Source organism: Macrotis lagotis, chromosome 7 (genome assembly GCF_037893015.1).
Source record: "Macrotis lagotis isolate mMagLag1 chromosome 7, bilby.v1.9.chrom.fasta, whole genome shotgun sequence".
Lineage (NCBI taxonomy): Eukaryota > Metazoa > Chordata > Mammalia > Peramelemorphia > Peramelidae > Macrotis > Macrotis lagotis.
This window is the reverse complement of record NC_133664.1, coordinates 96698918-96711118: the sequence shown is the minus strand read 5'-3', so window position 1 is coordinate 96711118 and position 12201 is coordinate 96698918. Positions and strand designations below refer to the sequence as shown.

General features: G+C 36.1%; 1 protein-coding gene across 1 annotated transcript in view; it reads left to right on the top strand.

Annotated features, from left to right (window-relative positions):
- ZNF398 (zinc finger protein 398) overlaps positions 1-12201 on the top strand; it is a 36471-nt gene that overhangs the window by 2537 nt on the left and 21733 nt on the right. Inside the window, exon 2 of the mRNA XM_074193449.1 lies at positions 6568-6948. Coding sequence (XP_074049550.1) covers positions 6568-6948 — 381 coding nt within the window. The remainder of the gene's footprint in view (positions 1-6567; positions 6949-12201) is intronic.

Below are 12201 nucleotides of genomic sequence, written 5' to 3'. Positions count from 1 at the left end.
CCTGGATAAGAGGCAATCAGGGTTAAGTGACTTGCCCAAGGTCACACAGCTAGTAAGAGTTAAGTGTCTGTGGCTGGGTTCAAACACCCATCAGCCTGACTCCAAGGTCAGTGCTCAAGCCACACTGCCCTACCTAGCTACCTTGGCTGGAAAAATATGTTGGAACTCCATTGTGGAAAGTTTTGATTCCTGAGATGTGTAGTTTATTTTGCAGTTTAAAGAGCAGTACTGAAAATTTTTGCTTAATGAAGTAACTTGATCAAAGCAGTGTATTAGATAAATTATGCAGGCAATGTTGTGAAAGATCAATTGAAGAGGGTATACTCTGGGCATGAATGTGTCTGCTATCCTTTGTGTACACTATAGTGTTCAACTGAAGTGGACAGAGATACTGCCAAGATAGAAGCATCTGGGTACAGGGAATAAAGGAGAGTGAAGACTCAAACATGGTGCTGAAGTTTCAAGTTTATTGATGAGGACAATGATGCTGCCTTTAGTAGAAATAAAGGGCAGGATGAACAGTTTTATAAGCATCAATGGGACATCCAAGTATAGGTGTCAAATCAGTTGGAAATATGGGGCAAGATCTCTTGGGGAGAAGTAAGGGTGAGATGTTCTCATCAATAAATATTTCAACAAATTATTAAGTACTGTTTACAAGGCATTCTAATAAAAGATAGGAATGTTAAGAAAAAATTGAAACTCTCACTGCTTCATGGAACTTAGAACCTTTTTATCAGAGTGGTCTGTATTTGTCATCTGCATTAATATGCAATATCCCACACTCCTTGAAGGCCAGGGATCTTCTAGTCCTTAGCTGATAGAGTGCTTGGCAAACTGAACTTTGTTTTGCTGAATAGGAAGATATATTGAATGGGAACTATGAAGCACATGAACCATCCAGGAAAATCCCTAGGTATTCACAGATAATAGAATCCCTAACAATAGTACTAAAATTTTAGAGCATAAAATTGCTTCACATAGGTCATCATTGAAAGTATGGTATCAGGATTTAGACATAAAAACAATATTATAAGCAAACTAGCAGATCAAAGAATAGTTTACTTGTCAGATCTATGGAAAGGGAAGCAATTTATGGCCAAGGAAGAGATGGAGAACATCACTAAAAATAAACTAGATGATTTTGATTATATTAAATTAAAAGGCTTTTGCACAAAGTCACTGTAACCAAGATCAAAAGAAAGGTAGTAAACTGGGAAACAATCTTTACATCTAGTATTTCTGACAAAGGACTCATTTCTAAAATATACAGAAAACTGAGTCAAATTTTTAAAAAAAACAAGCCATTCCCCAATTGACAAATGGTCAAAGGATATGCAAAGGTAATTTACAGATGAGGAAATCAAAGCGAACCATAGTCATATGAAAAATTGCTCTAAATCATTACTTATTATAGAAATGCAAATTAAAATATCTCTGAGGTACCACCTCACACCTCTCAGACTGGCCAATATGAGCAGAAAGGATAATGATCATTGTTGGAAAGGTTGTGGGAGATATGGGACACTATTACACTGTTGGTGGAGCTGTGAACTCATCCAACCTTTCTGGAGAGCAATTTGGAATTATGCTCAAAGGGTAACAAAAATGTGCATCCCCTTTGATCCAACAATACCACTACTTGGTTTGTACCTTGAAGAGATGATGAAAAAGGGTAAAAACATCACTTGTACAAAAATATTCATAGCAGCCCTGTTTGTGGTGGCAAAGAATTGGAAATCAAATAAATGTCCTTAAATTGGGGAATGGTTTAGCAAACTGTGGTATATGTATGTGATGTAACACTATTGTTCTATTAGAAACCAGGAGGGATGGGATTTCAGGGAAGCCTGGAGGGATTTGCATGAACTGATGCTGAGTGAGATGAGCAGAACCAGAAAAACACTGTACACCCTAACAGCAACATGGGAGTGATGATCAATCTTGAAGGAGTTGCCCATTCCATCAGTGCAACAATCAGGAGCAATTTGGGGCTGTCTGCAATGGAGAATACAATCTTTATCCAGAGAAACAGCTGTGGAGTGTGAACAAAGACCAAGGACTATTCCCTTTAATTTAGCGGGGGGAAAAAAAACCTGATATCTTATTGTCTGATCTTGCTATCTCTTTGTTTCTTCCTTAAGGATATAATTTCTCTCTCATCACACTCAGTTTGGATCAATGTACAACATGGAAACAATGTAAAGACTGAGAAATTGCCTTCTGTTCGGGGTGGGGGGAGGGAAGCAAGATTAAGGGGAAAATTTTAAAGCAAATAAAATCTTTAAAAGGAAAAAAAGTAGGGTATCAAGAAAGAATATAAAGAGGGAAGAGAAGAGGGAGCAGTACAGAACCTTGAGGGAGAGAAATCCCATATTAAAGTGATCAGGAGACAATGAAGTTGCAGAGGGCCTTGAGAAGGAATGGTAAAAGAAGGAAATGAACCAGGAAAGAGTCATGGAAACCAAAGGAAGAGACAGTGAGAAATGGGGAAGACTGCTTAGTGGTCTCAAATATTGCAGGAAAGATTAATGAGGAGAGGAAAAAAACTCATTGAGTGCTTTCCATAGAGTGGGGGAAGAAGTCAAATTGCAAGGAGTTAAGGAATGAATGGGCAGTACAGAAATTGAGATAGTGAACTTTTGTTTTTTCTGACAACGTGTGGGGGAGAGAATTAAGATATGTTGGGGTGGATTACAGGATCAAGATTTTTTTTTTTAACAGATATGAAAGCCAGGAATTTATTTGTAAACCCAGGAGAAAGAACCAATAGAGACAGAGATTTATGTGCTTGTGACAAGGGATCACTGATGAAGCAAGATAAAACGAATTGAGAGAGGATGAAATCAGAGGTATAGTAATGGGTTAGGAGGATGACCTGTTTCTCTGAGATGGTAGTGAAGAAAAGGAAATGAAGAGGAGGACAATAAAGACTTTAAAGGAATACTAGAAGGGAGCTGATAGAAATCGTCTGCTGGGGATTGGGAAAGAAAGATGTTACAGGCATAAGGAGAGAAGACAAGGTTAACAGCAGAATAAAAAGATTGTCACAGTGAAATTACATAGTATAAATTTGTAGTGAGTTGATCAGCCTGATTTTGTGATATTTTCTTATTTGTTTTTCAACTGTTAGGGAATTGAAATGGAGAAGGCAGGTAGTTGAATTGACTAGAATTGAGTTATCAAGTTAAGAATGAAATAAGATCAGGAGAACAAGAAATTGAAGGATGATTGGTAAGAGGGCATTATTGAAATGACTGACCATAGAACAGGTACTCAGAGATTATCAGTGATCTCTTTCTTAATTGTCAAATCTCATGGTTTTATCCCTCATCTTTCTCAAGTTTTCTGTTGCATTTGACATTTAACCACCTTTTCCTTTCTGGAAGGGAACATTACCCTCTCTTGGTTCTCCTTTTACCTATCTTCCTGCTCCTTTGTAGACTTCTTTGCTGGTTCATATTACCATGAGTGCTCCCTAGGTCCTCTATACTCTTTGAATGGCCATGTCAGCTTGCTTGGATTTAGTTGGCATCTTTAAGCAGATAACTCACAGATATATCTATCTAACTCTAGTCTCTCCTTTGGGCTTTAGTCCTATAGCATTAATTATCTGTTGGACTCTCTGGGTGTCCCAGAGAGATTTCAAACTTGAAATGTTCAAAACTAAATTCATTATTTTTCACCCCTCCCTCCTTCCAAACTTTGCCATTCTTGTCAAAGACACTATCAACCTTTTATTGTCTCAGGTTCTTAATATAAGTGTTTTCCTGGTTTCTCCTTCAAGCCATATATTTAGTTAGTTGCCCGATGAATAGTACTGCTAATGTAATTTTCTTTTAATACCTAACTGATCATGCATCTCAACCACCTATATGGGCTTCCTGTTGGCTAGGACAGAGGTTCTTAACTTGGGATACATGAACTTAAAAATTTTTTAATATGTCAATTTATTTTTATATCAATATATAGTATCCTTCTCTCTTCTCTCAAAGAACCATCCCATACAACAAATAATAAATTTCTAAAGGCCAAGTGGGGGAAGGAATAAGCATAATTTAATATTTCAGGCACTATGCTAAACACTTAACAAATATCTCATTTGATCTTCATAGCAACCTTGGAAGATAGGTGCTGTTATCCCCACTTTACAAATGGGAAAACCAAAGCAAACAGAGATTAAGTGACTTGCCTAAGGACACACAGCTACTCAGTGTCTGAGGCCAGACTTGAACTCAACTTTTTCTGATTCCAGGCTTTGGACTCTCCATTTCATAGAAGAAAAAAGTATGATCAGAACATAGAAAAAAATGTGAGAATATGTATAGTGTCCAATATTTGAGGATTTCTGCAAATGGGGTAGGAAATGAGTATCTTCATATCTCTTCTTTTGAGCCATGTTTGTTCCTTATGATTTTGCAACATTCACTTTGGTTTTCTTTTTAATTCTTTACTTTTAAATTGTTGTAGTAATTGTACATTAATTGTTTCCTTGATTCTGCTTATTTCACTCTGTTTGTGGAAGGGATCCATGACCTTTTAAAAATATTTCTATAACTGTATTTCAATACAGTTTATTTTCTAATTTTGTGTAATTTATTTTATTCATTTAAATTCATTTATTCATTTAAATTCTTTTTAGAAGGGTTGCATAGGTTTTACTAGATTTCAAGAGGACACAAAAAATTTTTTTTTGTTGTTGAGGACTCAAAAAAGATTAAGAACCTTTGCTCTAGGATAAAATATAAATGCTTCTGGCTAGTTTATAAAGCCCTAAACAATTTGGTTTTTCCAGCCTCATGGGAGCTTGTTCTGCCTTTTGCTCTCTGTAATATAGTCATATTGACCCTCTCTTTGTGCTTTACACACAATACTACATCTCTGTCTACCTGCCTTTGTATTTGTCTACCCACAGGCCTGGAGCATACTCTCTCCTTATAGCTAGCTACCTCACAGTGTATCCATTTTCCTTTGAGGCATAATGCAGTATTTCCCATTGATAAATTGACAAAAGATATGAATGAATAGTCAAATTTTTGTGGAAGAAATTCAAGCTATCAATAGCCATATAGAAAAAATACTGTAAATAACTGAGAAATGAATTTAATCTAATTCTGAGGCAACACCTCATACTTGTCAGATTGAAAAAACTGACAGAAAATGAAAAGGATAATTACTAGAGGGGCTATGGGAAAACAAGTAAATTAATGCATTATTGATGGACCTGTGGAATGGTCCAACCATTCCAAAGCTAATTTGGAACTGTGCCTCAAAAGCTATTAAACTATGTATACCCTTTGATACCACTCTAAGATCTGTACCTCCCTCCCCCAAAGATCAAAGAAATTGATGACAATGGCAAGGACCTAAAAAAAAAAGTTTGAATCCAGAATTAGTTTTCATTCTTGACTTATTTGACTTTGGGCAGGCCTCTTCTCTGATTTTATAAAATGAGCTATGATTGAGAGATCTACTTGGTTATTCATCATAAAGATCAAATGAGACAATGTATGTAAAATGCTTTTTAAATTTTCAAAAAAAAAGTGCTCCATTTTAAAGTAGAAGGTTTAATTGTATACGCTAACAGCAACATGGGGATGATGATCAACCTTGATGGACTTGCTCATTCCATCAGTGCAACAATCAGGGACAATTTGGGGCTGTTTGCAATGGAGAATAGCATCTGTATCCACATAAAGAACTGTGGAGTTTGAACAAAGAACAAGGACTATTACCTTTAATTTAGAAAAAAAACAGTTATGTAATTTTGCTATCTTTTATACTTTTTTTGCTATCTCATACTTATTTTTCCTTAAGGATATGATTTCTCTCTCATCACATTCAACTTAGATCAATATATACCATTGTAACAATGTAAAGACTACCTTCTGTGGGGAGTGAGGGGAGGGAAGCAAGAATGGGTGAAAAATTGTAAAACTCAAAAAAAATAAAATATTTAAACTAGAAGGTTTATATATTTGAATATGACTGTCTTCTCTGATTCTGTTTTCTTACCTGAAAACTAAATGTGACATGTACTACCAACTTTATAGAATTGTTGTGAAGTGCTTTGTAATTTTCAAAAGTATGTTATTATCATTGTCAGCTTCATCCAAACTAAACATTCCTAGTTCCTTTATTCTTTAAATAGTCTTAAGTCTGTCAATGGAGACTTGAGTTGTGAAGGCCTCATTGCATTTACCTCTGACCTTTTAACTATTAGGGTCTTCCTTAGAGGACATTGAACCAAGGGGAATGGTGGGGGGGGGCACATTCTGTCATGGTATAAGCTAGGTACAAATAAGATAGGTACAAATGAGGTAATAATGACTTGAATCTCCTGAGTATACAAGATGATACCTATGGACTCTATTTCCCATTTTGCTTAGTTATCCTAAATTCATCCCAATTATGGTCCTGTTATCCCCAAGTACATTCAAATGTAAATCTTATATTCAAATGAGGGTTTTATCTGAACTTGCAATGAAAGGAGAGTTCACAGAGTTGGTTTTGAACCAGTACTTCACCTAGTGCTCACTGCCATATTCTTTTTCTCTTGGCAAACAGATTCCAGAATGGGAATCAGAGTGTACTACTTCACTGCAGTCCCTCCCACTGCCAAGCGAGGCCCACCTGCAGACGGCAGCCATCTCCCTATGGACAGTTGTGGCAGCAGTGCAGGCTGTAGAGAGAAAGGTGGAGGTGCACAGCCGACGGCTTCTGCATCTGGAAGGGAGGACAGGAGCAGCCGAGAGTAAGCTGAACAACTGTGAAAAAACAATGGCGGACCTTGGGAACCAGCTGGAGGGAAAATGGGCTGTATTGGGGACCCTGCTCCAAGAATATGGACTACTGCAGCGGAGACTAGAAAATATGGAGAACCTACTGCGAAATAGGAATTTCTGGATCCTCCGGCTTCCCCCCGGTATTAAAGGAGATATCCCAAAGGTAATAACATCATTTCTGTGACTACAAGTTAAAATGAAATCTTGTACTAGTAAGGGGTGTTCATGTAATTGAACTTTTCCATTTCAGTTTTTTATTGTTAAAAAAAATACTAAACTAAGGGAATTGTGAAGTAATTAAATGTGTTTATCTCACAAATGTTCTGTGGCCTTTGCTAGTGTCCGTTTTGAGTTTTAGAGTCTCAAATTGGGGAAGCCCTTCAAAATACTAAGTCTGATGGCTTATCCTTTTCTCCCCAACTCTGAATCATTTTTGCTGTCAGTTGGCTGGGGAAAAGCAGAGAAGAGAAATTACAATAAACCTCTTTGAACTTGACACAGTTAGTTGAAAGATTGAATAGGTTAATTCCCTAACAGAGAGGAGATAGATTCAGAGTGGAGATTGAGACATGTTTTAGTAAATATGTCAGACAGAAATTTGTTTTGGTTGACTGCATATTTTCTGTAACAAGGATTTTGTTTTTCTTTTTAAATGTTCATTAATTGAAAATAAATAAAAAATAAAAATTTAGCAGGTAAAATATAAAAAAACCAAACAAACTAAGGAACATTTGTTTCGAGCCTTTGAAAGTAAATTACTATAAGGTTTCTTTCCCTGGGGGAAAAAAAGTAATTAAATGATGATCAGTTAGCTTGCATTAACTGTGGTGCTCCATATTTTCTATCACCAGCTTCTTGCAAAACAAAAGATGGTAAAATAGTCTGGATTTGGAATCAGCTGCTTTTGAATCTTAACTTACTATCTATAAAACCTGGAAAAAGTCACTTAACTTCCTGGGCTAAAGTTTCCTGATCTGTAGAATGAGGGAATTGGACTGGATGACTTCTGAAGTCCCTTCCAACTCTTAAGTTTGACCCTAAGAATTCTATTGTAAAGAATCACATGTCAGAAATAATGCTGTAAGGGCACCACATCAACCTCTGAATAGCTCAATTAATTCGCAATAAAAAAACTCTCTGATGTTACAGTGTGAGGCCTATAATCCATTTCCAAATATGCTCACTGCTAGACTCAGTGGCAGTGTACTAGTTCTTTTCCCTAATGTTATGTGTCTATGAAGTCTTTAAAGATTTAAGTTTTAAAGGGTGATGAAGGAAAGAATCATCTGCAGCTAATTTTCTGAGAACCTGAAAGAACTAAACACCAAATAAATTGTGTCTAAAGTGGGGTGGTATTCTGACCAAAGAAATATAGTTAGGGTACCTTTACAAAGAACTTTATGGGAGTCATCCTGGAAAGATCAGTCAACTTAATTCTGCCTTGTTTCTGTATCACCAGAGGTGAGTAGGGGAAAGGACTGGGAGATTTCATAAGTTCCCATTGTTCTAAATCATCTGCCAGTACCTGATAATCTTGTCCCCAGAATACACTGGGGTGATGCAAAAAGAAAAGCACTTAACTTACCAAGTTAAGTTATAAGTCTACCAAGTTCAATGCATTGTGTACATAAAGATAAAAATGAAATCATAATGATTATAAATCTTTTGGGGGAAATCTGATATATAGTACAGAGAAGTAAGGGAAGAGAGAATACTGACAGCTGGGTGGATCAGGACAGGCTTTGTCTAGGAGGGGATTTGAACCAAGTCTAGAAGAAAGGTAAAGGGGTAAGAGGGAGGGCAATCGATAAATGGGGGAGTATCCTCAGTAAAGATGCAGAGAGATAGATGATTCTGTTTTGGGGAATTAGTGAGGAAGTGAATTTGACTGAAATACAGACTGTAGAAAAGGGAATAATATAAAATAAACCTAGAAAGGTTTAAGATGCACCTAGATAGCAACATTTGAAAAGGAGGGGATTCAGCTTTTGTTCTCTTTAACCAGAATAAGGCTTTTAGGATCTTTATCCATATAGGGTTCTCTCAAATTTATGAACAAAAGTCCCTGAGTAATGATGCTCCTTAGATGACCTTTCAAGTTACTTTTTTTCTGACTCTAATTTGGAGGCCCTACCTAAAATTTCTTGGGAATACTCTCAAAAAATCCAAGAATATTATAAGTTGCTTTTTGACTAATTTGGACATATATGCATCCTTTAATTTTTTGTTTGGGTTGACTTTCAATTAAATTTACATTTTTTTTACATTTATGAAATTTACTCAGTAGTTAGTGGTTAGTAAATTAACAAAGGGGAAAGAGTGCTGAACTTGGAATTAGGAAAACCTGAATTCAAATCCTGCCTCAGTCACTAGTCACTTTTGTTTGCCTCAGTTTCTTTAACTGTAAAATGATGATAAAAACCACACACTGACCTCACAAGGATATTGTGAGAATCAAATGAGATAACTCTTTATAAAGTGCTCAGGACAGTGCTTATTGATTATTTAGTAGACACTTAATAAATACTTATTTCCTTCCTTCTTTTCCTCTTTCTCTGTACCTCAGAGGTCCTTTCTAGTTCTAAATCTATAAACCCAAGAAGTCATTGGGGCAGAGGCTCATAGCCTCTCTGACTCTGACTCCCACTTAATATGACTTAGGTGATAGATCCCATACCTTTTCCTCCTGTTATATCCTATTAAGTTCCCTAAGATTACCAAAGCATAGACCCATCTAGAAGTTTTGGGATAGGGTTTCTAAACTGCTTATTGTTTAAAGGAGGACAGCCCAATCTGAAAGATTTTAGGATTGAAATTAAGGTTTACAGTATTGAAATATGGTACATTAACTAGAAAAAAATTTTCTTAATGTTAAAAAGGTGAATAAACAGGTTAGGAAACAGTGATGGAAAATTATAAATTATAATCACATCTTTGAAGAAATTATTTGTTTCCATGTTCTTAACAGTGACTATTAAGAGAAACAGGAACAGGGAACCAGCATGGAAGTAATCAGTCAAAAATTGTGACTGAGAAGCACTTAATCCTGATCTAGTTTGGATACCAGTAATCCATCCGGGATTCAGGGATTCTTATTCCCAGAAACGAAATGTGTTAGATGCAAAAGGAAAACTGTGGTATTCATTGAGAAGAAAACAGGGAAGATTTTAACAATAATATGTTTGACTCCATTGCTTTTTCTATTAAGCCTTGTGGCAAAAAAGAGTAAACTCTAGAAATGAGACAATAGCATCTACAGAGTAGTAGATATGGGAATATGAGGAGACTAGAATTATAAAAAGAATTTTGTATGTCATTTCAACAAATATTTTACAAAGATTTATTAAGTACCTGCTATGTGTGAATACTGTTCTACATTGTGGAAATACAAAGACAAATGAAATAGTACCTGTCCTCAAGGAACTTCTGTTCTTTTGGAATATGTGTCATTATTTTAGCACATCCATGATCTTATCAGTTTGGCTACTCCAGTTGACATTCATTCTTCCATTTATCCTCCCTAAAGAATCCCCTAGTACGTAAGGAGAGGCTGTTTAACATGGTGTACTGGTGCAGCTCTCTGGGCCTCTATCTGGTATTGTAACACTTCCTATTTGAGTAGCCCATTTCCTTTGCCATCATATATTTCCTTCTTGATAACTTTTATAACCCTTCTTGCATGCAGGTGATATTTAATAATATGCCAAGATATGTTTTAAACCATCATGTTACCCTTTAGATTATCCACAGTTTGGAGATTATGATTGGGTGTTTGTTATAAGGGTTTTGTTTTTCTTTTATAAGAGAGTGGGAGGGAGAGAGCAAAAAATGTTTATTATGAAAATTAAAGCAAATTTTTAAGAAATCCAGGTAAAAAAATATGTAAGTCATGGAAATTGATGAACTTAAAGACCAGAGTGTTCAAAGGAACATCAAAATATATATCTAGATCTATTTATCTATATTTATATATAAGTATATATAAATATATATATATTTATTTATTTATTTTGGAATTCTCAAATATGAAAGTAAACCATAACTTTTGAGAGCCAGATTAAGTATTGAACTCCTTAAGAGGAGAGTTACCTGGACAAATAGAAGTTAGGATCTGAACCTGGTGATGTAGATGGATGGAAAAAACCTTCCACAAAGAGAAGTTACAGAGGAATAAAGCAGAGAAAGAATTCTAAGTGTGGGGCAAGGACTATACCAGGGAGCACAAGAGGAGGAATGGCTAGAACTAGCTACTTTAAAGTAGTTGGTGCTGATGATGGTGATAAGAGCTAGTTAGCATTTGTATAATAACTGATGTTTTCAAAGTCCTTGATTTCTATCATTTAGTTCTCACAACAGTCCTGTGAGGTGGGTGGTACTTTTATCACCCATTTTACTGATGGGACCACTGAGGCTGAGGAGTCATCTACTCTAGCCTCCTTATTTTACAGATGAGGGCCAAAGGTGAAGTGACTTGTACAAGGTCACACTGGTAGTGAGTAGAAAAGATGGGTTTTAGACTCAAATCTGAGCATTTGTGTCTAAATCTAGCATTTATCTCAAATACAGTCTCTTTTAAAATGTGATTCTCAGAACCAAACACTATTTTGGATGTGGTCTGCCCAAGGCAGCAACAAGCCTCTAATCGTTCTGTACATTATACTTTATCAATGCAGTTTAAAGCAATGAAGTTAAACATATCTTTTTTCTTCTCAATGAATACCAAAGTTTTCTTTTTTTGCATCTAATAAATTTCATTTCTGGGAATAAGGATCCCTGAATCCAGGATGGGTTGCTGGTATGCTCTTTTTGACTGATATGTACATCACACACCATTGATTTTTACTGAGATTGCAGTTGATTAAAATCCATAGGTCTTTTCACATGAATTCCTGTCCATCTATTGCTTTGTTTCCTACACCTGCACACTTGATTTTTTTTAAACACAAATGTAGACCTTTACATTTATTCTTATTGAACTTCATCTTATTAGATTCCACTTACCATTCTGCCTAGTTGATATATTTTGGAACTTGATGCTACTGGCCAATGTTGGTTATTGCTTTCAACTTGATGTAATAAATTGTATAAGAATACCATCTCTGCCTTCCAATTGCTGATAAAGTTTTTTTCCAACAGTATAGCCTCAAGGATAGATTCCCTGGGATGCATCTTTTTTTTTAAGGATTTTGCAAGGCAATGGGGTTAAGTGGCTTGCCCAAGGCCACACAGCTAGGTAATTAAGTGTCTGAGACTGGATTTGAACCCAGGTACTCCTGACTCCAAGGCCGGTGCTTTATCCACTACGCCACCTAGCTGCCTCTCTGGGACACATCTTTAGAGACATCAATCCATGGTGATCATGTTCCATTATGTACTACACTCTGGTCATGGTTATTCCATTCTTCCAGTTTTGAAT